The sequence below is a fragment of the Asterias rubens genome, chromosome 1, assembly GCF_902459465.1.
Source record: "Asterias rubens chromosome 1, eAstRub1.3, whole genome shotgun sequence".
NCBI classification, from domain to species: domain Eukaryota; kingdom Metazoa; phylum Echinodermata; class Asteroidea; order Forcipulatida; family Asteriidae; genus Asterias; species Asterias rubens.
In genome coordinates this window covers 8501901-8528088 of record NC_047062.1, presented here as the reverse complement: position 1 = coordinate 8528088, position 26188 = coordinate 8501901, and the positions used below count along the sequence as shown (strand labels likewise).

Below are 26188 nucleotides of genomic sequence, written 5' to 3'. Positions count from 1 at the left end.
ACCAATAGTGTCCAGTGTCTTTAAGGTTTCAAACTTAAAAATTGATTGGTTTTTGTGACTCCCCTACAAAAAAAAAAATGCAAAAAAAAACCGAACAGAACCCCCAAAGAAAATCAAACTGGCTTGTCAAAATTGGGGATGATTTTGGGTGCTACCTGTTAAGCACAGTGGTCCACTCTTGGAGACATTTTCTCACAATTTACTGTACAGTTTATGGAATGTTGTTTGGTTAAAAACAGTGAAAGGACTGACATTTACACCTTTGTAGAAAGGCTGATTTTAGACTGTTTAAAAAATCTGGTCGAAAACTATTTTTTTGTATTTACACCATGGGTTCTTTGGATTTGCAAAAGCTAAATTTTTTTTTTTTTAATTTGTGCTATAAAGACATTTTGGTACTCGGCGGATAAAAACAACAAAATGGTTATGGTCTATTAATATTATAATTACACCCTACACTTACACCAAAGAAGGCCAAAATGAACAAGAACAAAAGTGCTGTCTATACTTCTAGGCCTATCTGCACGTATACGGCCAATCATATTTAAAAAAAAAAAAAAAAACAATTAATTTTTTTTTTAGGGGGGGGGGAAGGGTCATTGAAATTGATGAAATTTTGTATGCCATCTTTTACAAAAGGATTGGAATGCTTTTTACTCATCAAAAATCTATGATATCAATTTTCCTTTAAACTGGTCCAGTGTTTCCCTAACTACAACAAACAACTTTGAGTTCCCTTGAAATCAATTCTTCTTTGTCCGTTTTCAAAATGAGTGAAGTTGCTACAAGAGTAGAGACCTTGATGAAGTACAAATCCATTCAGCAGTTTTTGTATTATATACACCGTTTCTCCCCTCCATTCATTGATTCTCCAGCAAAAGGCGCAATTAGGCATGAATCCAACATCATTGTCTACATTCCTCAGGAAGGACGCATACTTCATCCATTCTTACAGCTCCAAAAAGTGCAACAAAGACTTTCCTTCAAATTCTATAGAGATTTACTCTGCCTGGTTATTATAGCTACATAGTTTATAAACACTGTGGTGTTGTGTTTAGTGGTGAGTTTTTACAGGCCGGTAATTATCAGGGTGTGTGTTTGTGTGTGTGTGAAGGACTCAATCAGTATTTTGTTGGAACGTTTTGAGATTGTGGAAAAATTTCAGCCTTTTTTCCCCAGGGGTGCTCTACTGATAACATACCTTCACCTTTACTGGAATGTTGATTAATTGTTGGTGTGTTGATCAAAGGTAAACTGGCCGTTGTATCTTGACATACAAGGTTGTAATAAAAACCTGGGTTATTGTTGTGATGTGGCTGGGTATGGAAGGTGTTTTCTTACATTGGGGAACAACTCGCGGAATGAGCGGCGGCTGCGGACACCATGGGCCAGACGAAGTTCACCTACATGTAAAGTGTTGAATCCACACTGCTTTTTTTTCTTGTAAATATTACCAGTTTAGTTATGTAGAAATTAAGTGGAAAGAGCGTGCTTCTGCCATGTCCAGACAGGAATACAATAAGTGAAGTTCACTAACAATGTACATGTAAAGTGTTAACAACATCTTATATCCTTGCAAATATAAGGGCCTATGTACAAGGAGTAGTAATGTTGAAATAAAATTAAAAGAAGCAAGTTTCTGCCACACCCTGGCCAGATGGGGCTACACCTACATATAGAGAAGTTCACCTTCAATGCGTTGAAATGGTTACATTTTTTCCTGCATAATACCAGTAATTAGTGTAGAAATTGCAATTTCAACCAGTGTGCAATATATAACAGTTCACAAGTTTTCTATGCTGTAATTGTTCATGTATGTGTGATAATGGCAACAAGGATGAATGTGTTTTGATTGTGCAATTACACCGATGTGATAAGCGCTGCATACTGTGGGTTTTCCTTAGTCCTGCTGAGAAAAACTGACACACACACAGACTTAATTTCTAACCCACATACCCCACCATTCTATTTTCTAGAACAGATTGTTCCTGTTTCAACTTCGTGTAGTCAAAGTATGTAAAATAATATGGACAGTTGTTATCTTTTCATTTTGTTTGAATTGTGGACAGAAGTTTACTTGGTCTTAACTAGTATCAATGCTGACAAGGTTAATCCGTGATTGGTGCAGAACCTGGGTGTTATTGGTCAGCTTCATGAGGTCTACACCCAGAAGTCTGAGGAACAGTTGTTGAACTTGTTACTTTGCAGTTTCCGAAGTATTAGGTTGTCTTTAAAATACATCAGCTACAAGGTTGACATTATCCAGAATTCCTGTAATAATCCCTTCGAGACTTGTAGGTCAACTTCTTGTCTGTGTAGTAGGAGATCAATTTTTCATTTAGTAAATGTCAAACCTCCTAAGAGATAGAGAGAGAGAGAGATCATTTGAGGAAAGTTGAGTCAGTAAACAGTGATGGTTGGTGGTTTACTGAATTAGTTAGAGCTATCATGGTTGAATTTGTGGGGACAATAAAATATACATGTATTACGTTTTTTTGTGCACAAGTAAGATAATGTGTAGTTTGCGTTTGAATTTACTTTTGATATTAGAACCACATGAAGCAAGGCATGCATCTGTGGAGCAGAAGACCAGACAGTGAACCCGATTGGTCTGGGCATGTCTGGGGAGTGTTCTCTCCAGCAACCACCAAATGGAGACATGGAGCCCAAGGCTTGGCCCCAGCTAGTGTTGATGTTTCAACACAGGATTGGCCGCTCAATACACCCCAGTTAGCAGCTTCAAAAGAAGAAGATATTTTTTTTGTGGGGACAACAACTATAATTGATTGCCTTTGTTGTTTTGTTTTACATGTTTGTGTTAGTGTTGTTATTTATGGATGAAGAGGGGACTGATACTTAATTAACAGATTCACAAAACTGATTTCTTAACTTTGCGTTAATTTTGTTGTTTTTCTCACAGATATTAATTGGTGTTCAACAACAGCACACGCTGTCAATGACATCTATTGAAACATGTAAGCTTTCACAATGAAGAAGCCAAAAACGGATGCCATCATTGAAGACATATAGTTTGAAAAAACTACTCCCAACGAGTAAATAATCAGAGGATATAGGTGGCCTGAAACTGTAGCTGGGATGCCCAGTAAAACGGGAGGTGGGACGCCAGTCCCAGCCGGTGCTGGACGGAAATATGTCAACGTTGTTCTTTTGAACGAGGAGGAAGTACCATTGGTGGTAGAGGTAAGATTCAAGATTATAGAAAAGCTTTTACATTATCCTTTATAGTTTATAAGGTGGGGTCATACATGTATGACCCGAGATTTTACAAATTTAGGACCATAAAAAACTGACTTGGTTAGACACACATGCTGTTGTTGGTAGTAGAAAACTATTTGGAGAAAGGATTCCCTATAAAGAGATATGGTTTGGATTAATTATTTTGGATTTGAGAAGATATTTGTGTCAAAATACTTTGACAGTTTTTTGTTTGCTGCTTTCTCAGCAAGTACATGTAGACACTGTCACACTATATTCATGTGAAAATTTTGCAAGTGCCTTTTATTGTACATAGCTAAACCAACTTAAAAACCAAAACTATGACTTAACCTTCAAGTAACCAACTCATTAGTTAGTTATTATTAGATCACTAAAAGTCTCACAGGATTTAACATTTACCTGACAAACTTTCATCAGATTATCTTTTATCTGTCTGGAAACCAGGAAAGGCCAGGGTTCATTTAACAAGACATTCCAGATATAGGACTTATCTAATACACATGTAATTGATTTGCCCGCAATTGTCATTTTCCCCCCAATCTTGTATAAAACAAGCCGATTGTTTGATTTGTTTCCTTATTGCTTGTTTTGACAATTGTTAGCAGTGAGTGGGACTAGCTAGCCAAATAGAAATCTACTCCATTCGATGAGCACTTGGTGTATTTGCTGAGTCAAAATAGTATTATCCAGGTCCGTGAGGAAATACTACATTGTACTCGCTTATCAGAAATATGTGGAGAGGCCCAACTAAAGTACTTAACATTGATAAGCCAACCCTTTTCTTGTCAATTTGGGAATTACCAGGGCAGTGCAGATAGCAAGGCCTTCTCACAAGTTTAAAGCGTGCGATGTGTGCGGAAAGCTACATGTTTCCAATATGGTTGACTTCATGCCACTTCAACATGACTTTAAGTTGGTGCATTCACACGGATTGATGCGAATCAGTTTTTTTATTCATATGTAATTCCTTGCCAGACGAGCTGAGAGACACACCTGATCTATCTACATTCAAACACAACCTCAAGACTCGTCTGTTCAATTTGTCAGCTTGCTAGTTTCCGGCGCCTGTGAATGGTACCATTCCAGATACTGTGCGCCTTATAAATGTTATGTTGTTATTAATTCTTTGCACGGGTAACTCACCTCCTGATCAGGGTTGGTTCTAACACGGTTCGAGCCCTCTTCACAGGTCAACGTGGTATTCAAATGTAAGGTCTGTCAAACATATACACAGATGGGATATCTTAAGATCTCGGCCCTATTTCATGACTCAGCTTACCACAAAATTATTGTGCTTGGTTCACTGTTCTTTGCTTCTGTGTACTTTACAAGAGCCAAATTTGTGTACGGTGGGTAAGCAAAACATTCCAAAAGATGGGGAGTACGCATGCGCACAAGTCAAGTTTCCCTGCTAACCTGTGAAATACGCTTGACGTAAGCATGGAATTTCCTGCTTTCGTAAAGTGCTCATTCTTTGCTTGTAAATATCATTATGTAAATATTAAGCAGAGCGGCTCAGAGCCAAGAGTTTGGGCCCTGCAAGTGCACGGCATCTGAAGAAAGAAAAAATCTGTGGGGTTTCAAGTAATTGTTTTACACACATCACGCACACGTAAAATAATGTACTGGCCCTTTACAGTCCAGATATTCTTATCAAACATTCCAAGGTTATCTAACATCAAACACATGATGGTATGCAGAAGTTATACACACAGCCCATCTAGTCCAGAGTTCATGTTTTGGTCGACTTTGGAAACAATTTGAAAAATATTTCCTTGTGTGTTTATTTTTGGGGGAAATAAATATGATTTTAATCTGTAAGGGCTTTTGTTGACTATCTTGTTTATGGTTGATGTTTGGAAATAAATTGTTAAACGGTCATTCGTTGTGTTTATTTACAGTGTGCAGGGATCTAATTCACACCTGTATTATCGAGGATGCCTAGAATTAGTGGAATGTTGTAAAGTGAAATAGGTCTGTTTACTTTTAAAGGGGATAGAAATACATCCAAACTTTTCAACTGATACATTTTGTACTAATTACAAACCTTACATGGCATATTTGGCAAGTATTACGGCACACAATGCAATCTGAATTTCGCCAGGCATCAGGATACTTACATTACAGTTAACAGTGTACTTGCATGACTTGTTTCATTTTTCTTTGATGCAAACCATCTGACATAGTTTTTCAATTTACTTTTTGTCCTCCCTGCAGCCCAAGACCAAGGTTCAAGAACTGTACGATCAGGTCTGCCTCCTTGTCAGTGTGAAGGAAACTCAGTTCTTTTGGCTCACAGTTCAGAGAGGTGAGTCTTACACACACCCATCCTGACTCCATCCCCTCCGTCTCCTATTCCTATTTTAAGGGACTCCAAATCCGATCACAAACATTTATATTTCAGAATCCCTTTTCACACTGTATCTCTTATCCCTGTGGAATGCAGCCAAGAGGAGGTCCCAGGACTTTTTTTCCCCTCATGGCTACCCAGGTGCACCATCCTGGAGTGGCCCTATATACCACGGGGTTCCGCTTGCACATTTAAAGTTTTACAGCATGCTTCCCTGATGCCCAAAACAATACAGTCATTTCACATGTGTCCTTCTGAAGATCTTTACCGCGATGAGAAATGTTAATCAGAATTCAGAATTTCTATGCCTAATGGATAAAATAGCTGTTATTTTCTTTAGATACAAATAAATTTTGCTTTATGATGTACCTCTCTAGCACTGAGAATACTGCTCACAGAAGCTCCTTGAACTATAACTTCTGGGTTCCTGAAAAGTAAAAATGCCATCAGTTTAACATACATGTACCTTCTAAAATGTGGATCATAAGTTGTTTTTTTAATGACTCTCATCTTTGTCTTTAGTTGCTGACTGAAACTCAAACTACACATCCTATTCATAGCTGCTTTAATTAATTGGTTCATCTTCTTCTTCCTTTCACAAATGTTTTACCTGCAGATGGGGAACATGAGTTTATGGATCCAAAGAGTAAAATATCAAAGTACGCTCCCAAGGGATGGAAAACTGAATCGCTAAAGGTAAATAAACATGTATTTTTAGCCGGTGTTAAAAGTAGAGGTTTATTTAGACCAAATCCAATGAAGGCTGTACAAAAGACATTGGATACAAAAATAAGTGGGTTTTGTGAACGGATGTTAATTTTCAGAGTTGAATTTGATTTCAGACTTTTTTTTGTGTCTGTCTTTTGAAAAGTTACTGTTATTTTCTTCCAATACAAAGTAAAAGGGCTTTTGAACTGCTTCACTAGTGTTGAGGATACTGTTCTCAATATACCAAAATGTGGAAATGTCATTGTTTAACATTATGTTCATCTTAAGTGTAATATGTAGATCCTAGCTCAGATGTTTTGGGCAGCACTGACTTTCCCTAGGTACCACATGTGGTAAATTACTAATGCAATCCCTTGCTGCTCAAACTTTTTCTAAATTGTTGGGGTTGAACCATAGAGAATTCCATTTTCTACAGTTGAACACAGTCTGCTTTGAACAAGCCTTTTGATTGATGTCTTACAAGTGTGTCTTGGTCCTGGGACTTGAAGAACTGTGTCTTTGTCAGGAAGCCGCACACAGCAGGTCTCTTACCTTATTCATAGATTCTAGGTCTCACACTTAACGTTCCTTCACAGCAGCCATACCTGTATTTGAACAGAAGTAAGAAATGTCGGAGTACACTACAGTATTCCATTGTGTTTGTTGTTGACCCATTTACACCGGTCTCTTAAATGTCTCAAGCTTGTGTTCACACTTACCAACTAATTATCGGGTACATGTCAAGGATTTCACCCCTATGAGAATGGAGGGGGTGAAATTTTACATCAACATTTGGTGTCCAAAAATAACAATGTACATGTGGTTAACAGGGAATATACCATTGGCTATGATCGGTTCCTACAAAAAGAGCATCAAAATTGTAGACTTGGGAATAAACATTGTGTGTCAAAGTGGTCACAATTATTAACTTGGTGTGTCTGCTTTCTATGAAAGAAAAAATGGAACTAGATTTTGTTTAGTTTTAATTACATGTAAGGTTAAGGGCCCTAACTAATAAGCCCTGCCCCCCCCCCCCCCAAAAAAAAAAAAAAGTGTGATAAAATAATAAAAAACGCAAAACACATTGTAAAAAACAAAAGTACCTTAAGAACAACCAAAAACCTTCATCATTTCTTAACCAACACCTTTGAATGTCACACAGATAAAGTGCACTTTACAAATGCTTGTATATTATTATTGTTAATATTATTATTATCTTGGGGGCTACATGGGCTGAGATATTTAGTCCCCTACTCGCATCAAAACATTTTGCGTACATCATTACTGTTAAAACCCTCTTCAGTCATGCTATTATGATTTACAACTTTCATAAATGTCTGTCCAGAGTACACAGCTAGAAACACCACGACTCCCCTGTCGCTACTAAAACGACAACTTTGATGGGTAGCCAACTGGTGTTGCTGTGGCGTTGTGGCGGTGCTTTGTACACGCTCCTTCTCTTGCACTGATTTAGTTGGGCTTAGGGTAGTACAGTTGGCAATTTTTGTGTGTGAAATGATGAAGTCTATAAGCACCAATACTGACCCCGTCCCATTTTGTCAAAGTGAACATGTACCTTGTTGGGGGAAAGATAGCATATATTGCAAAATCGAAAGTTTAAAAAGCATGTTTTTTTTTAGTTGTGTCTAACATTTATCTGTTCCTCCTGTGCAAGTTGATGTTGTCTACTTGTTATGAACTGTTGTGTACTGCATTTATCTTCAGTGGGCCTCTTCCAGATACATAATGCAACAAACAATTTCCCTGGTGTAAATAAGCAAAAGGCTGCATACAAATGCATCAAAATTACTACTAACTAATCACCAAAAAACATGTGAGCACCATCTTCCAAGAAGCACAAACCAAAGATCACGTTTAACATTTTTAAAAATTTAATACCACTTGTTGGCAAGTAATGCGGAAATTTCAAGCCCTCAGGAAATCGGCCTCAAAGATCCCAGGCGTAATGTAACCAATCCCAAAGAAGTGGTGGAATAACAACACAGGAACCCTGTGATTCCAGCCAAACATGGGCTACCTAAACAGTAAGGTGTACCCTTACTCACAACCCCAACATGTCCGGTGTTTATTTACACTGCTTTCTGAATAACTGCCCTGTTATGTTCACCCTGGGTCTCTCCACTCCCAAGTAAAATGAGCAAGAGTTTGTTGTCCAAAGATTCTTCTGTTGTTGCCAGGGAGAGGGTTTTGGCCTGCTCTTTCCATCAGGGAAAAGGCCTGGAGTATATTCCCACAAATTGTTTACGTCTGGTCTCTGGTTGATGAGTGTGGAAGTTTGTGCTATGCTACCAACATTTTAAAAGTTTGTCTATCGATTTAAATTTAATTTGAATTAAGTAATTAATTAATTAATTAATTAATTAATTCAATTCAATTCAATTCAATTTTATTCAGTTGTTATTGTCCTACTATAGAGAGAAAAGCTCCCTTGCATAAACACAATACACAATATAAACGATGATTCCTTCTTGATACATCAGGGTTTATTTGAACATTGAAAACCTGCACAAGACAGTGTACAGTACATGGATGTATATTTACATGTTTGCATTAAATACAGTGTTTTCTATCATGCCCGTGTGGACAAATTTCTGCTACTAATTGGTTCCCTGTATACATCTCTTTACTTAGCGGATGCACAATTGTAAAAACACACTGTACATGTAGCCTACATGTTTACAAAGCTAAGCTTGGAAGGTTTAATTAGTTCTTTTGACAACAACACTGAACCAAATGCGTAGGGCCTATGCACAATTGTGCACCATCTACTTGTACATTTATTGTTTGCACCTGTACTGAGCAATCATTGTTTGCTGAGAATACAATACATTTTCCAATTTGTTTTCGTCATAGTCTAATAATGCATTTGTTCATTTTGGGTATGATATGATTATGATTGCAAAAACTAAGAGATTGATTACATTTCTATGTGGGGCGGTAGGAATGTTGTTTGTCTGTCATTGTTTACTAAGTCAAAATTGTATTTGTTGTGTGTGTCTTTATACTGGAACCCATGGAGGGTACAGTTAATTCACCCAGCTTTTTAAAAAAAATGAGCGAAGGGAAAAAAGAAAATAAACAAAATCATTTATTTCAGATATTCAAATCAAGTAATACTGTCCAAGCTTAAACTACAAGTATTTTGCCAAAGGTAGACATCCCCTTTAAGAATCAGACCAACCCTTGGTACAGTCGTCTAAGAATACTTTGCCTAAGGGGTTGTCAACTATAATGGATTTTCCCGATTGTAAATTGTAAATGTAACACTGCAGTTATGTTTCCAATACTTTTTTGTCATTGAAACTGTTCTCGGTAAACATTCTCTGTCCGGGCCCCTCAAATTGTGTTTCTTGCCAGAGCTACACTAATAAAAATGCATGGGAAATGAACCATTTGCTATCAGTCCTAACCAGACCCTAAATAAGTCAACTGAAAGTAGACACATTCCAGAGTTTCATTTCTAATTCATGGGCAGAAGCAATGGCCTTCATTCATTGCCCTGGGCTCAATTTCATAGAGCTGCTTGAGCACAACCGGAATAATGCTTGTAACCAGAATAAGGCTACCAGCACTGGTGTCCTATTTGCACAAATTATTTCTTGGGAGTTTCATTTTGGATCAGAGAGAGATATTCAAAAGTGGAGATTTTGATAAAAATATGTACTAGAGGTCTGACACTTCATTGGTGGCATTTGCCTCCATGCCCCTTGGCTTTTACCTTGGTGCCCCTTGAAATGTTCTAGTGCAAATTCAAATTAACCTCAAAGTAGTGCTCTTTACTATGGAAAAGATGTGTTGCCTGTTACAACAACCTGGCATTCGTTCGTAGGTCTTAGTTTAGAGGGGCTCTTTACTAAGGAAAAACTACCTCGCACGTTTTACAACCAGGCCTGACACGTGCATAAACACACGATGCATTTTGTAGAGTTGCTTTGAATAAAAGACAGGAAAGGTCTTTTGCCAAAGAGAGCCTCTACTCTGCACACCAACCTTTGTTGGTCCACAGACGTCACCAATTACCTGTCAGCTTTTATGCAAACTTAAGGCATTCTGCTGGAGAATAAAAACCTTCTAGATTTTCGGCAGCAGGGCTGTTATTATGAATTGATGCAAGTGGGGGAAACCTTGGGTCTGAATGGGAGGACCACAGGGAAGTTAAAGGTACTGTCATTGAGTGGTAAATTCCTCAAAAACATTAACGACCATAAACACGTACTTGGTGAGAAACACTGTGGCTGGTGACAGTTTTTAAAACTATTTTGGGAAGGGATTCCTTTCAAAGTATGGTTTGGATAACTTTCACTCAAAAACATTTGAATCTAAGAACTAGCCGTGCATTGAATCGTTTTTTGTTTTTTTTCGTTTTTTTTTTCAACTCTGAGTTATTCGTGTCTTTTGTCAAATGCTTTGGCCAGAGATGCAGTTGGTACCCCCTGTCACCTCACTTAAAACATGGATTCAACATACTTGTGAAAATACCGTGATAGGTTTTTGCTGTTTTCTCAGCAAGTAGACACTGTATTCAGCTGAAACTTTCACATGTGACTATTGTTGTATCTTTATAATTTCGCTAAAAACCTTTTTCTTATAAGCACAATTGTGCAATCGTTTGTACACCATGGAATTAATGTGCTACTGCCCATGGCCATTGTGAAAGTCTTTTACAAGTTGCCGAAAGCACAACATTCTGTGGTAATAATGACCACCTTGAAATTGAGCCTAGTTTAGTTCAAGTTAAAATGTGTGTCTACTGCTCCTTTAAACCACAGTCTCCTAGTGGGGGTAATAGTTAAAAGAATGTGTCCTTATGAATTGTGCGTGCCATTTGAAAGACAAAAAGGTCCACCTTGCCAGAAATGAAACTAATAATGTGGGCACACATTTGTGGCCGTTAATCAACAGGTAGTGAAGGACCCCAGACAAGAATGTGTCCTCGCCTGTCATTAAAAGCTAGGGGATAGGAATTGCATGTGTGGCATGTTGCATTAGTGTCAAGCACCATTGTGTGTACGTAGTAAAGCATGGGTGAATGTGTACTGTACATGTGCAATGTACAGTACACATGTCTGATATTTATCAGGCATTGTGCATACATTTACAAATTGCAATGTCATGGAAGCAGGTGTTGGTACATATTATTCACTATTGTTTTGCTAGAACTGTTGAATTTACACGTTCAAAATATTTCACAAGACTTTTACCTTATTTAATAATATTATTATTATTTAAAGCAATCGCACAACATGGGTAAACAGTATTCTCCAAAGGCCCACACTTCGTGTATCACAACTTATACATTATATAAAATAACAAACCTACCTGTGAAAATTAATCGATCATCGGAGTCAGGAGAAAATAACGGGAAAACCCACCCTTGTGTCCACACGTTTCGCTGTGTCATGGCATGTGTTTAAAATAAATCTGTTATTCTCGATACCGAGAATCAATAACTGTTTTAATGTTTTTTTTTCAAAAAGTAAAGCATTTCATGGAATAATATTTCAAGGGAAGTCTTTCACCATTACCTTCTGTAATCCCTGTACGTTATTTGTAGGTATATCTGTGAACTTTTAATTTTTGTTCTGTTCAGAAAGTGTTCACTGGCTTTAAAGTTTTTAGTTTTTATTTAGGGGGGCCTAGACATTCGTGTGAATTGTTAGCTTAAAAATGTTAATGTAGTTCAGGTGGAGTGGGTCTCCTGAAGATGGAAATGTCTTTTAGGAACAGGAATGTCTGTATCAGATCAGAGGGGAAGTCGGAACAAAATGATCAAAGGCCAAGATTTGATAAATAAACCATGGAGCAAGTGATTTGTTGTATCTTCTGGGATGGATTAAATTTACAGCAATAAGAAGGCCACCTTTACTGGGATGGTTTCTGCCAGGATCCATGCTTGGAACCTGTCCGAACCTCATTAGAGAGTAGAACCATTTGGCACATGATTGCCCTGCACCAACTGATGCGCATTGTGTAGGCCTACATGTTTCTAACAAATGCTTTTAAAAGTATACCTAAAATAAAAAGTGTGCTCTATGAATTAAACAAAAGGTTAAAAACAATTGTTTTGTTTACAAAATTCCATTTAGTCTTTTACTTTTGTGCATAATGTGTGGTCTTCATACACAATCAGTATGGAACCACTCTTCATCCTCCAATACATGCAAAACTTCCTGATAACAAAAAGTGCCCTCAGGCAAATGAATGTGTACAGTTAGTTAGTCCAGGGGGTTCACTCTGGGGTAATCCCTTTGGGATATAAACCCCAGTCAAATGAAACTTTGATCAAAGGCAATCGCTGCACTCTTGAGAATTTCCCAGGTGTGCTTCGAGGGCCCTTTCACCTCAAACATTCCGACCCCACTGGTGGTATTATTGTTGCAAATTTATGTGGGTCCTTTTTCTTTTGACTCTGGCAAATCTCTTGAGTTATTTCTCCCCTCCCCTTCATCAGTGATTCCGGAAATTGACGAATCAATACTACGTGAATCCATGTTGTAGGACAATCGTTAATGAAGCTGGTTGCTAGGGGCCTCTGGGCCATCTTTGATGATATCCTTTGGGTGGATGTCAATTATTTGCTGGTGGATTGTTTTCTGTAGGTGTGGACGTTGGAATGTAAAGCTTGGTTGAGTTTCTTCTTTGCTTTGGGCGGTTGTGTGGTCATTGAATGGCAAACCCATTCTCTGGGTTGGGATGGAAGCCAACTTATATGAGGGTTGAGTGTTTCCACACACATCACCATTCATTTACATGAAACTTTTTTTGGCATGACAAACCATGGCGATAGAAATAGAAACTGACTGTTTTGCCTTAAAGGCAAAGTATACCTTTGGTTTTTGGAACAACGTGGTTGTTTTAATACTTCATAAATCTTTTGTAGACAATAGGTGGTAGTGTTTTTGAGATATTGCTGAAAATCTGGAGTTTGTTTGTCCACGCAGGAAGAATAAACTGTAATAAGAATACACAATCTGTGAAACGACACACGCGGAAACATTACATTGAAAGGTTTAAAGACACTGGACACTATTGGTAATTGTCATAGACTAGTCTTCTCACTTTGTGTATCTCAACATATACATAAAATAACAAATCCGTGAAAGAGGGAGCGGTTTCTCACAATGTTTATACTATCAACATCTCCCCATTACTCGTCACCAAGGTATAATGCTAAAAATTATTTTGAGTAATTACCAGTAGTGTCCACTGCCCTTAAGTCCGCGTGCATATCTTTGTCATAGGTCAGCCATCTTTTGTTCTTTCCCTTACTGTGTTGACCGCATTGAGGCTGAAACGGTTTTCTTCTTCTGGAAGGATAACTAAAGCTTTTCATTTTCACTGTTATAAAGAAAACTAGTTAATACTAGTCTTAGCTCTAGTTAATTTCACAAATCGTTAAGGACTAGTCTTATCTCTAGTTAACATGAGTTAAGGACTAGCCTTACATTTTTAACAACTCCTAAAGAGTCCTAGGACAAGTCGTCCTAAGTTATCGACCCCCCTGGTCTGCAGTGTGATAAAGTGTAGGCTACCTGTGGTTTATTACATGTACTTGATTAATGAAGCAATAAGTTGTATCCCTTGAAGGTGATCCCTCTGCTGCTGCTTCTCTGGTTTGATCGTAAACTTGGGTTTGATCCCTGGCTATACAGCAGTAACAGGTTGAATGGCTTCTGACTGGCACCCCTGGACAAAGATATTGTCAAAATAGGGAGACCACCAATATTATGGGAGGATAGCTCAACTTGTAGAGCGCCGGCACGTTAATCTGTAGGTCGTAGGTTCAAGTCCTGCGCAAGTCCTTTCGTTATTCAACCCAAAATTATTCATTAAGTTTTTTTTTTCCTCCACTGACAGGTGACTGATACTTCGGGTCGCTCAATCTTCAATGTTTACTTCCGAGTGCAATTATACGTAGAGCATGTGTCTCTCATCAAGTGAGTATTACTTTAGCCTTTATTTTAGTGTACAAACATTGACCACCGTTTTGTATGGGCGGCCTTGAGTAACGCATGGAGATGAGGTTGGCTCAGTGATTCTTTCCCTGCCTTTCACCTCTGTGGACCCCGGTTCAAGTCTCACCTCAGACTTTGCATGTAGAATGGGTTTTCAGTTCCTACCTGATTGCGTGGGTTTTTTCCTCTGTGGGGGTTTTCCTGCCAGAACTAAAACTGAGCATTTTTTGTTGTTTCCTAACCATTCTGTTACTGGCACTAACATGTAATTGTGCTGTTGGATATGTAATCATTCAAATAAATAAATTAATTAATAAAATAACAAAAAAATTTATAACTGGTTTGGCATTTAATATTTGCCCTTGTAAAACATTAAAACCCTTTGAACATTGGATTTTTTTTCACTTTTGGGAATAAAATAAATTTATCAGAAATGAGGATTTTAATTTCATAGAAACATTGTATCAAATGCCAAACGGTTGTATTTTGTTTGCAATGAAGGCCATTTGTACTTTTGCCAAACACACTTTCGGCTGGGATCAGATTATGTTGCAAAAGAATGGTCCATACCCAGTTGTTCATTTTATTGCTTTATGCTTGTGCTTTTTGTTTTGAAAACATTCAGGAATTGCTGACAATAACATTCTTGAGGATGTAGCATTTAATAATATTTTGGTTTTTTTTTCAGTTGGATCAGAATCTCACTTGATTCAATTGGAAGTAATTTTTTTCTAAATGAAGTTTGTAATTTTTGGTTTCGTTTTACAGAGAGGATCTGACAAGGCATCACTATTACTTACAACTGAAACAAAACGTGTTATCCGCACCAGTATTATGTCGGGAGGAGGCTTGCTTCGTGCTCGCATCCTACGCTCTTCAAGCAGACCTCGGGAACTATGCCGAGGACACCCATAGAGGGCAGTATTTCGATCCACGCAAGTACTTTCCAGATTGGGTAAGGACCACAAAGTTTGTTTTCTTGGACTGGGTTTTAATGATTCCTAGTAAATTGTGGTATCAAAATGCACAAGCACCATCTTAAAAATCTACCGAAGTTACATCTTGGGAAACCGAGTACAGTTTTAAAAAAAAACAAAAAAAAAAAAAACATGTAACTATACCAGGTTTCATAGAACAATGAAATCTGGCATAGTTACTTTGTGCACTGCATTGCCTAAAAATCATTGTGCCATGAAAGTTGCTGGTTTTGCTTTGACAAAGGTTTCTAGAATGCTTTAGGAGAAGAGATGGAAACAACTGTAAAATTAGCTGAAGCTTGGTTAAATGTACCCTGATAACAAGTTGTGCAGTGTTAAATCTTCATCGTTCAGAAAATATTAGGTTTAACAAAATTATTATTTGTGAGTACAAATAAGCATATTTTTTATTGTTTCTTAATGAGAAATAGACTGGAAGTGAAGAAAAAAATCATTAATCTTTCAATATGATTTCTTGAAAAATATTCTTTTGATTTTTTTCTTTTTTTTTTGGGGGGGGGGGGGTTGAAAGATTAAATTTAATGAGCTGTATCCTTGAACCATTACAAATTTGAGGATTTGTATTTCACTCTATTCCTGGCAGAACTAAATGCCCGTATACCATGCGTAAACCGTGACCGTGACCACATGTCCTTCAAAAAAACTCTTTCCTTTTGTCTCAAAACGGAACTTGATAATCATAGAATCTCTGTAACAGAACCACTGTACACAAAAAACATCTGAAATCTGATAATCGCTTAGAATCCTTTCATTGTGACCGAGACAATTGATTAAACATTCCTTTCTACCCTGTTACTTCATAGGTCATCAAGCGACGAGGTGAAGCGTATATTGTGAAGCACGTTCCATCTATGCACCGCGACCAACGGGGCACGACGGGAGTCTATGCGCAGCGAGCGTTCATTCGAGAGGCATCCAACACCATCGAGCATGTCATGCACTTTTATCGGCTGAAAAAGGTTTGTAGCTTGGTCGATGACCCGCACTTAATCCTGTGTGATATTGATTACCACTATCAATTACCTGGTTGATTTAGAATCAATATGAATGAGGCAGAATTAAAAAGCATTTTTGTGTACGTGTAAGTGCACTTAATATATTTTAATTACTGTTCCCTTTTTTCATATATTCCTCTGCTCAACGCAGTGCCGGTTATTGGAATCGTAGCTGATTAAAATAACCATGTCCCAGGAAATAGAACATCTAGACTTTTCTCCATTTGAAATTTTATCTACATGTGCTGTGAATGTTTACCCTCCTCCTCTTGGAATGATTTTCCCAGCAAGATAGCCAACTGTTCGAGAACATGCGATGCTGTAGCACCATGAGTAATGCGTGTTAGAATGTAGGCTAAGGCTTTATAAATCCATACATTATTATTATACTTATTATTTTTATCATGTGTGCACTGACCTACATGTAACTATAAACAGATGTATGTACTGTGGTAAGCATTCACCACATGATATCATATTTCAGGCTAGCATAGTTTGTCTATCATTCAAAATCAGAGTGGATGATATTAAATGGTCGGACAGTAGAAGGGATAATCCCTTCTTCCAAGTAACTATTACATTTAAGGGGATAGTAGTAGTAGGCCTACTGTGCATGTGTTTAATATATCTGTGCAGATGTAATATAGAGTTTAAAGACACTGGACACTTTTGGTAATTGTCAAAGATCAGTCTTCTCACTTGGTGTATCTCAAAATATGCATAAAATAACAAACCTGTGAAAATTTGAGCTCAATCGGTCATCGAAGTTGCGAGATAATAATGAAAGAAAAAACACCCTTGTCACAAGAAGTTGTGTGCTTTTAGATGCTTGATGTCAAGACCTCAAGTTCTAAATCTGAGGTCTCGAAATCAAATTCGTGGAAAATTACTTCTTTCTCGAAAACTACTCCACTTCAGAGGGAGCCGTTCCTCACAAAGTTTTTTACTACCAACCTCTCCCCATTACTCGTAACCAAGTAAGGTTTTATGCTAATAAGATTTTTTAAAGTAATTACCAATAGTGAATAAGTATAATCTTTGGTTTTTGGAACTGTTTCAATTGTTTTAATCTAATATAAATGTAGATGTTTACAATAAAACTTTTGTGTGAAAATTTTGTTTCGAATGGTGGTAGTTTTTTTGAGCTTTTGCCAAAAATCCAGAGCGAGTATGTCCATGCAAGAAAGATAATACCCGTATAAGAGGGGTACACAATCTAATCTCTAATTAAAATTTAGGGGCATAAAAACTGATATCTTTTTACATAATCACATTGTTTTTAAGTGAAATGTTTCTCAAAATTCTTTCTACTATCGAAAGCTGGTGTAGGCTTCTAGCCATAAGTTTTAATTGCCATTAATTTTAAGAGCTATTATGAAATGTATACCTTCTCTTGAAACATTTGTTTTCATAAATTTCTGTTTACAGACGAAAACAGAGCAGACTCCATCGATATGGCTTGGGATTTCCACCAGAGGGATTCAACTCTATGAGGTAAGTGTTTACACACTGATATCAAAGCTATAATGAATGTCAGTTTTAGGGAATTTAATTTTTGGTGATCCTCGAGAAGAATTGACTAAAATGAGATTTAAACTTGAGAGCTCTGGATTGGTGTGTAAACGCGATACCAGGGGTCGATTTCACAAAGAGTTAGGACTAGTCCTAACTTAGGACTAGTCCTAGGAGATATACAAATTGCATGGGTAGTCCTAAGTTAGGACAAGTAACTGGTCCTAACTCGAGATAAGACTAGTCCTAAATCTTTGTGAAATCCACCCCTGCTGAGCTATCTAGCTCTAATGTGAGGGTTGACCGTCATACATTCAATCTTAAAGTCCCCGTTTCCCCTGTGCTATCTGTGATATTTCAGAGTTTAATAAGGGAATCAATGTGTGGTGAAGAGGTTTCAACTAGTGGTTCAAACCCAACGAGGCCTGGTTCTTGATAATTTTACCGAGACAAAGTCGAGGTAAATTATCAAGAACCAGGCCTCGGCGGGTTCTCGACCAATAGGAATGAAGAAACTGTCTTATAAGCACAGGTGCAAGCTCGTAGTCACGCACATCTTTCAAAACTTTTTACTGGTCATAAACAAAGGTTTATACACACCCACGTGACGCGCTCTCCACCAATGGGATAGCGAAACTGAGGCCTATAGGAATAATGTTTTATGTGTGTCTGTTGTATAGGATTCTGGTGAGGGCAAGTATCTACTCTGTGAATACTCCTGGGGCATTATCAAGAGGCTAGTCTTACAGGTAAGTCAATGTAATTTTACAGTCAGGGCCCAATTTTGAAAAGTCTGTAAGCACATAAACTTGCTTAGCGCAGAAATGTCATACTTAGCACAAAAAACGGTTACCAGCAAAAAATACTTGAGATTTGCATTGTTGCGACTGGTGCTCCTTTAAATTTTTGGTTAGCAAATACAATTGTCAAGCAGTATATTCTGCTATTAAACAGCTTCATGAAATTGGGTCCATGTAAAGACAAATTCTACTCAATTATTGCAAGCAAGCAAAAGTTGTCTCACCTTGCTACTTTCAGTGATGACCACCATGCTCATTGTTTTGTCCAAATTACCACAAGGTAAACACTTATCTTTACTCTCTTTTTTTTTGACAGAAAAAGAAGTTTGAACTCCAAGTGGAGGGTGTAGCAGACGGTAGGAAGATTACGTACTACACAAGCAGTGAAGCAAAGTAAGTGTTGTGTCATGCATGGCCAAGCGGTTTAAGAGCACCAGACTTGAGCTCTAGTAATTCAATTCAGCAGGAGGTTCGGGTCCCAGTCTTGGTCCTTGAGCAAAAACATTACCATGATTTCTATGTCCTTCAGATGGGTAATAAGCAATAGGTCCAATGTACTAGGATTGACAGAGCACATACATTAAACAAAAACACTTATTGTGAAGGGTAGGGATTAACCCTAGTGTTTCTGGTTCACATAGCAAGCATTCTTGTTTACAGGTTTTCTTGTGAGCTGTAGTGATGTTCACTTATGAGACATCCTTGGTTTCTTATTACCAGAAATATGTCAGAATAATAATAATAATAATAATAATAATAATAATAATAATAATAATAATAATAATAATAATAATATATGATGGCAATGTCTGAAGACAGAGTAGGGGTTTCCCCTGTGTTTCCTCATGCTTGTAAGCTACAGTGATTAAGTTCACTGATAGACATCCTGATTTTCATCACCAGAATTATTTAATATTCATAAATACCCCAGACAGTTTCTCTACTCCTATTGGTCGAGAGCGCGTCACGTGGGTGTGCATAAACCTTTTGTTAATGCACACTGGAGCTCTGTTTATGCACACTGAGCTGGCTTCTGCGTGTTGGGCGCGCAAGATTATCACGCGGAACGCGCAAATCTTAGCTATCTGCGCGTAATCTAAGTGCGTGCGCGTACACAACCCAAGCGCCTCAAACAGATTCTTCACAAAGTTTTGGAGAAAAAAAATTTAAAACCTTGAATTTTCAATTGTTAAACTGCTATAACTGAATTTGTTAACGGTTTTTAACAAAAGGGCATTTATGAATGGGTCGTTGCCGTGCGATAAAAGCCCTCGCCTTCTGCTCTGGCCTTTATCACATGGCCGCCGACCCTGCCGGCTTTAAACGTACGTTGAAGAAATCGTCGCTACCCTTTTATTCCCTTAGTCAAAATGTACACAAAGGACCCCTACAATGTTGAAATTGGTAGAGGTACATTCTGCATTGTGCAAGGGGTCAAAATAAGACAGTGGTCTCATAAACTGTCGTGTTGAAATGGAAGTTTACATCTGTATATCTGGTGTTCTTATTTATTTCAGGTCGAAACATCTTTTGAGGTTGTGCAAGCTGACACACACCTTCCAGATGCAAACACAAGCACGAGTAGACAGGGCCAAGAAAAGGGAAAGTGCAACAGGTGAGTGTTGTGAACTCTGACCTCTCCTGTTGACCTTTGACCTCCCACAATAACCTTTGTCATAATCTAAAGCATGCCAAATTGATTTCTGCAATTTTGAAATGATGAAGTGAGCAGATTCGCAAGAGAAGGAAGAAAACAAAAATCTGGATAATTCATTTGATGTGTAAAATAGAGGATGTATAATACAACATATGTGAAGACCTTGATGTTTGACACATTGATTTTGTGTCTTGCAGTCGTTCTAAAAGGGAAGCTATAGGTTTGGTAATCACTCTTAAAATTTGGTTAGAAGCCAACAGCAGCTCTTGATATATTTAAGCATAATGAGAAACATTTCACTTCGGAGTAATGTGGTGATGTAAACTTTTTTGCCAACAAATTTGAACCTGAGAAGCGCTATTGACAGTAACGCTTCATAGATTGTGTATTCCTATTACGAGTTATTCTTTCTGCGAAGGACATTCGCTCCAGATTTTATGATATACATCTACATTTTATGTAAGATTTAACTATGTGAACGATTCCAAACATCAAAGGTATACTTTGCCTTTAATTAAACAGTAAATTCATTTAGTGACCAACTGTCAATTAATTTTTGTATCTGTAATAATCGACTTTTTCTATTTATGCTCCTACTCTTTGGAATCAACTACCCATTCATTTGAGTACTGTCACCAACTTTTAAAACTCATCTCAAAGACATTTCTTTTTAAAAGACATTATCTTTGAATTTTTGCATATTTTTCATTGCCTTTTCTGTGGTGTAATATTGTTGATTGTCTCGTACTGGTGTATGTCATTGTTTGTTTTTGTCATTCTTATTGTACAATGTAATTTTGCTTACTCTTTTTAGCTTACTGTTTATAACATGTAAAATACTGTACAGCATTTTGAGATTTTGTTCTGTAAGACGCTATATAAAAAATAAATTATTATTATTATTATTATTATTATTATTATTATTATTATTATTATTATTGTTATTATTATTGTTATTATTATTAGAGAAAAACAAGTATCGTGAGTCGTACATCAGCGGAGATATATCCTGGTCAGACCTCGACAGTTCCGTCACCACCACGTCGTTTGGTGAAATCTCAACCACCAAGCTAGAATTGCAACGGCGCTCAGTCGTCAGCAACGTCAGCTCTGTCACAACATCAGGTATTGTGTCAGATGAGAGATCACCGTTAGAGAAAAGCTTAAGCGAAGGTAAGAGGCCTGGTGGAGAGGGATTTTAAAGTGACGATTCTGAATTTAAAGTCACGATTTGTAGAATTTTTGTTGTGTATATAAATTGCAGTTTTCAAAAGATTGCTTTTGCTTTGCTTTGTTTACCTTCTGTGTCGTCTGTCCTTTTTAGTCCTGCGGAGTTAGGAGAAAAATTTGCACACTACCTGTTCTCTTGTCTGCATTTTTCTGTGGTTTTTATTCTTGTGTTTGCCAAAATGAGAAAATTAAAGTATAAATACTAAAACCTGTTTGTTACAAAGATGTGAATTTTTCATTGTTTTACCTCAAAGATGGCAGCGTGATGGTGTCAATACATGTTGTTTATAGAGTGTCACGTCTTACACATTTTTAAAATATTGGAACCTGAGAAGAGAATGATGTTTTGGGACCACACAGACCACAAAGGCCTCTGAATGTAGAAGGGACCCCCATTGTTCTTATATACAGGCATGAGAATCTTCCGGTTTAAACCGGAATTCCGTTTTTTTTTTCCTTTCAAAATTGTGGTCTCCGAGTTCGATGTGAATTTGCTATAAAATTCGGGGGGTAGGTTTTTGGGGGTATACATTTGGATTTCTCTAATCCCTCTTCTCTAGTCAGACAATGTAAGTTTACCTTTGTAATTGTTATTATCGCGGATCCCCACACGTCGTTCATGAAATACCGGCACCTAAACAATAAATTGCCGTCCAGCAGCTGGCCCAATTTACGGCTTGTTGTCTTCCTGGCATCGCGCATGCATGCAGCAGCAGCGACAGATGTATAAACTTGCCTCATTCCTTGCTTCGTTTATAGTGGTACGGTTCAATAATGTTTGCGTGTAATGCGCTTGCTGGTGCAGCAAAGATAACACGTGTGGAGACTTTTGAAAGTCTTCTGAAAAAACAATGCACGTGTTTGCACCATGTGTACTGTGTACTGTGTACTGTGTACGTGCAGGTTTGCACACGAACCAATGAGCGGCGCGGCACGAATCTGAGATTGCCGGCAGGCCATGGTAAGCTGGCACCTGTTATTGCCTCACAACCAGCGAAAGATATATTGGGAACCAGCGAACACACTGTACGTCCGGACGACGTGCTTTCTTCATTGGTTCTATTTCTATGTTGGGGTCTAATCTCAACCTCGTTCCAGTTATACCCTATGCTGAATAACAACCTCTTTCACAAAAACACATCGCTCTCGCCAAATATATAGGCCTATTCATATTTTAAAATGTGCGTCGCCGACGGATCGTTAAAATCACAAACATTTAATTGCAAAAGAATTTCTTTTACACAACCGAATTTCAAATCAAGAACCTATAAAAATGGTTTTTGGTGAGAAAAAAAGCATTTTCAAGGGCAGAAATAAGGGATAAGATCGTAAAAAAAAAAAAAATATTATTACTATTATTTTTTCCCCCTTTCTTTTTCCGGAATTGTAACAAAATCACAGGCGAACCCAAAATTCTTTGAGCTTTACATTCCTTATTTTCCCTTAAACCTATTATAAAAAAATTAAAAAAGGAAAAATCACACAAAAGTAGCTCACTTCTACCTGGAAAAATAGGTGTCAGAAATGCATCAGAGACCACCACAGAGCTTCTAAAGTACCCAGAGCTCCCAGGGCCCTTAAGCGGGCCCTGGACCCCGGCCATAAGGGACTTCGCGCTGCGCGCTTCGCACACAAAAATGATGGGATATTAACATTTCCAATAAACTGAATTTTTCTCCTGTTTTTTATCATCACCCATTCTCATGCCTGTATATAGCGCATGTCACAATAACCGTCTCATTGTGCTTTGCATTTTAGTGCCCTTGTCATTGAGCCAATAACATTCAATTAGTCTTTCTTAGCTCTCTGGGAGTATACAACCTCATTTATACGAATTGTTTACACTCTAACAAAGCTCTTACAAAGTTTGACTTGTTTTGTTTCAGTTGAAGATGAGTACCTGTTCGGTACAGGGCACAACTGTATTCCCCAGCATCCTTATGGATTATACGAGTCACACCATTCCAGTATGTCATCAGGGTTGGGAGAAAAAGCCCAGGCTATTAAATTACAAGGTACGTGGCGTGTTTGATTGATCTTATGGACTTGTCTGAGGACTTGTCATTCAGTATGTCCATTCCAGTATGTCATCAGGGTTGGGAGAGAAACCCAGGCTATTAAATTACAAGGCACTAGGCGATTGGCAGGTTGATTGTTCTTATGGATTCGTCTTATGTCTATCAAAATTTACTGAGGGTAGCTGAATTCATGCACAATAATTGCAAAAGTTGGATTCAATCTTGCATTGCATCAGGGGTCTGGAAGTCTGCTCCCAATCTGAGCCCACTTTCGTTGAGCTGCTAAGGTAGCAAATACTGCTTCTTATTTGGCTCAGCAGAAATGAGCAGGATACCAGTCACAAATGATGCATGTCTCCATGAGACATAATATTTCGGCCGGTAATTTTATTCTGGTAAGCATAATTATGTTGTGCTTAGCTACTTTTTGTGCCTAAGCAGCTCTATGAAATTGGAACCTACATGTGTTTTTTTTTTCAGAGGTGTCTTTTAAGGTTTTTTCATAAGTGTGTGAGGAAATGGAGACACTGTTTGGTAGGGTTAATTTTTTGTAGCATTTTTAATTCATGCTCTTTAATTAGTTTCCTTCTTTGCAAACCTTTATTTACATGTAGGTGGTCAGTCCAGCAACCGAGGTTCAGCTGCTGAGTCTAGTAACCGAGTTTCAGCCGCTGTATCAGAAACAGCGAGCCATCGCAGTCTTCCAGAAACAAATCCAGTTTTCAACAGCGACTTACAAACAATGGAAATGCATGTCACCTCCTCCTCAACGGGTCATTCTAATCGGCAGAGCAGAAACAGTGAACTTGGTTGGCTATCGGACGATGAAGCGAGACGGGATCCCAGGACGTCGGGCAGCACGTCTTCAGGTTCCAGACCCACCTCGAGACATCTGACTCTGATCGACACTCAGTTGATCCAAGCGGAGATTGCGAATAAGGATTTACACACTCCCCTGCTGAGTGCTCTTTGTAACGATCGCTCATTGCTGTTGATGCAGCAACAACAGATAATGCACGGGGATGATGAGGACGATGAGGAGGAGGATGAGGATGACGATGAAACCACAACTCAGGATCACAGTCATTACACCGATCCAGAGTCATGCCAGACACCAAGCAGCCAGAGCTCCATGCATGAAGTCCGGGCTAGCCAAGATCTCAACATCTCCCTGACAACTCTGGTGAGTCATAGCTCCATCGAGTCCGACATGCACGGCTCCATGACGGAACGTCTTCATGCGACCTCCTCCAGCCTTATCATCTCCCCAGTCACAGAGGACTACCCAACACGCCAGCTCACTAAGCACCAAACTCTCAACACACTTAACAACCTGTCCGACGCGCGTCGATACGAGTCCAGGTTACCGTTTGGTGAGGGCGGAAGCGATGGACGGATTAAATGTCAAACATTACCCAGTAAAATAAACGCTAGTGAACAGCTTCTAACGATGGGTAGAGCACCGGTGGCCATTAAGGAAGAGGCTGTGTCGTTATCGGCACCAAATTTATCACCAGGACCAGTGCAGAACGAAGTGCCAATACTTCTGTCTTGACATCTTGTGAAATAACTTTATCCACAAGAATAATGTGTAACCCTTTCTAATCATATAGTTTTATTTGTACTAATTTGTGTTATTTGTGGTATCAGAGGTCATCAAAAGGTCAGATGTCATCATTCGTCATCTGTTGAGCGAAAAAAAAAATCATTAAATTTTTCAGGTCAGATAAACCCTTTCTTATTGAATTATGTGCAGAAAAGGTTTTCAGCGAGTCCTTAATAACAAAGTGGGTTTGTTTGCTTGGTGATAGAGAAGTTACCTAAACAAGCTTGAACAATTTTACGATAAAACAACTCTTTGTTTTTGAATATAGTTTTCGCTGCTACAGTATTTTTTATCAAAGGATATTTATTAAAGTTCTGGGTTTTTTAAGCAAAATTTAAATTTAAGAAAGGATTAGTTTTTTTTTTAAATGTTGGTTTATATTTTTTTTATTGGGAACCATCTACAAAACCAATTTAACAAAGAAATGAAACCCATCTCAACGACTAATTTGAGACCACAAAGAATGTATTTATAATTATTTACCAAGTATCGGGTAATTGTGGAGAAACCCTACAAAGCGAAAGGAACCAGTATGATCAAACTCTCATTTACCTTAATTCCCGTCAGAATTATCAATTTAAAGATCAACTTGACTGAAATCCAACTAATTTGACTATTCTTGATGATGGTTGTTTGTCTTGGTTGCTTGGATCGAGTCTGTTGTGTGATGTAACAGTGCTGTTTTGATTCCTAGTCGCTTAGGGCTTTTTGTGAAACTCAGCTTTTTTGCCTTGCGTGATACTGATCGCCATGTGAATTATTTGTTTACACTATGAAACCATTTTTATTGAGTTCTCATCAATTATAAGCAATCATTACACACTCGTTACCTTTCTATGACAAAAGAACAACATTCAATTCGTTCAAGTTGATCTTTAACATACTTCACGTTCGGGAAACAATATTTTGTAGTTATTACTTGTTACAGAAACATTTACACATTCAGTAAAGAACTGATATTGAATATAATAATGAAGTTTACAATACATACATTCCGTCCCATTGATGTAGTTTTGTTGAAGTATTCATTCTGGTTTTTGTTGTTGTTGCTGGTTTGTTGTGGGTTGAGACTATATTAGACTTAACAGTATTCATGTAAAT

The 26188-nt window shown here is 38.0% G+C and overlaps 1 protein-coding gene across 1 annotated transcript in view; it reads left to right on the top strand.

Moving 5' to 3' along the window:
• Positions 1-26188, top strand: part of LOC117289800 (FERM domain-containing protein 1-like) — a 41544-nt gene extending 15356 nt beyond the window's left edge. Inside the window, exons 3-15 of the mRNA XM_033771041.1 lie at positions 2921-3201; positions 5455-5545; positions 6204-6283; positions 14174-14253; positions 15040-15226; positions 16073-16228; positions 17693-17758; positions 18457-18525; positions 18893-18969; positions 20094-20191; positions 21200-21406; positions 23350-23478; positions 24096-26188. Coding sequence (XP_033626932.1) covers positions 3097-3201; positions 5455-5545; positions 6204-6283; positions 14174-14253; positions 15040-15226; positions 16073-16228; positions 17693-17758; positions 18457-18525; positions 18893-18969; positions 20094-20191; positions 21200-21406; positions 23350-23478; positions 24096-25036 — 2286 coding nt within the window. The 5' untranslated portion in view covers positions 2921-3096 and the 3' untranslated portion in view covers positions 25037-26188. The remainder of the gene's footprint in view (positions 1-2920; positions 3202-5454; positions 5546-6203; positions 6284-14173; positions 14254-15039; positions 15227-16072; positions 16229-17692; positions 17759-18456; positions 18526-18892; positions 18970-20093; positions 20192-21199; positions 21407-23349; positions 23479-24095) is intronic.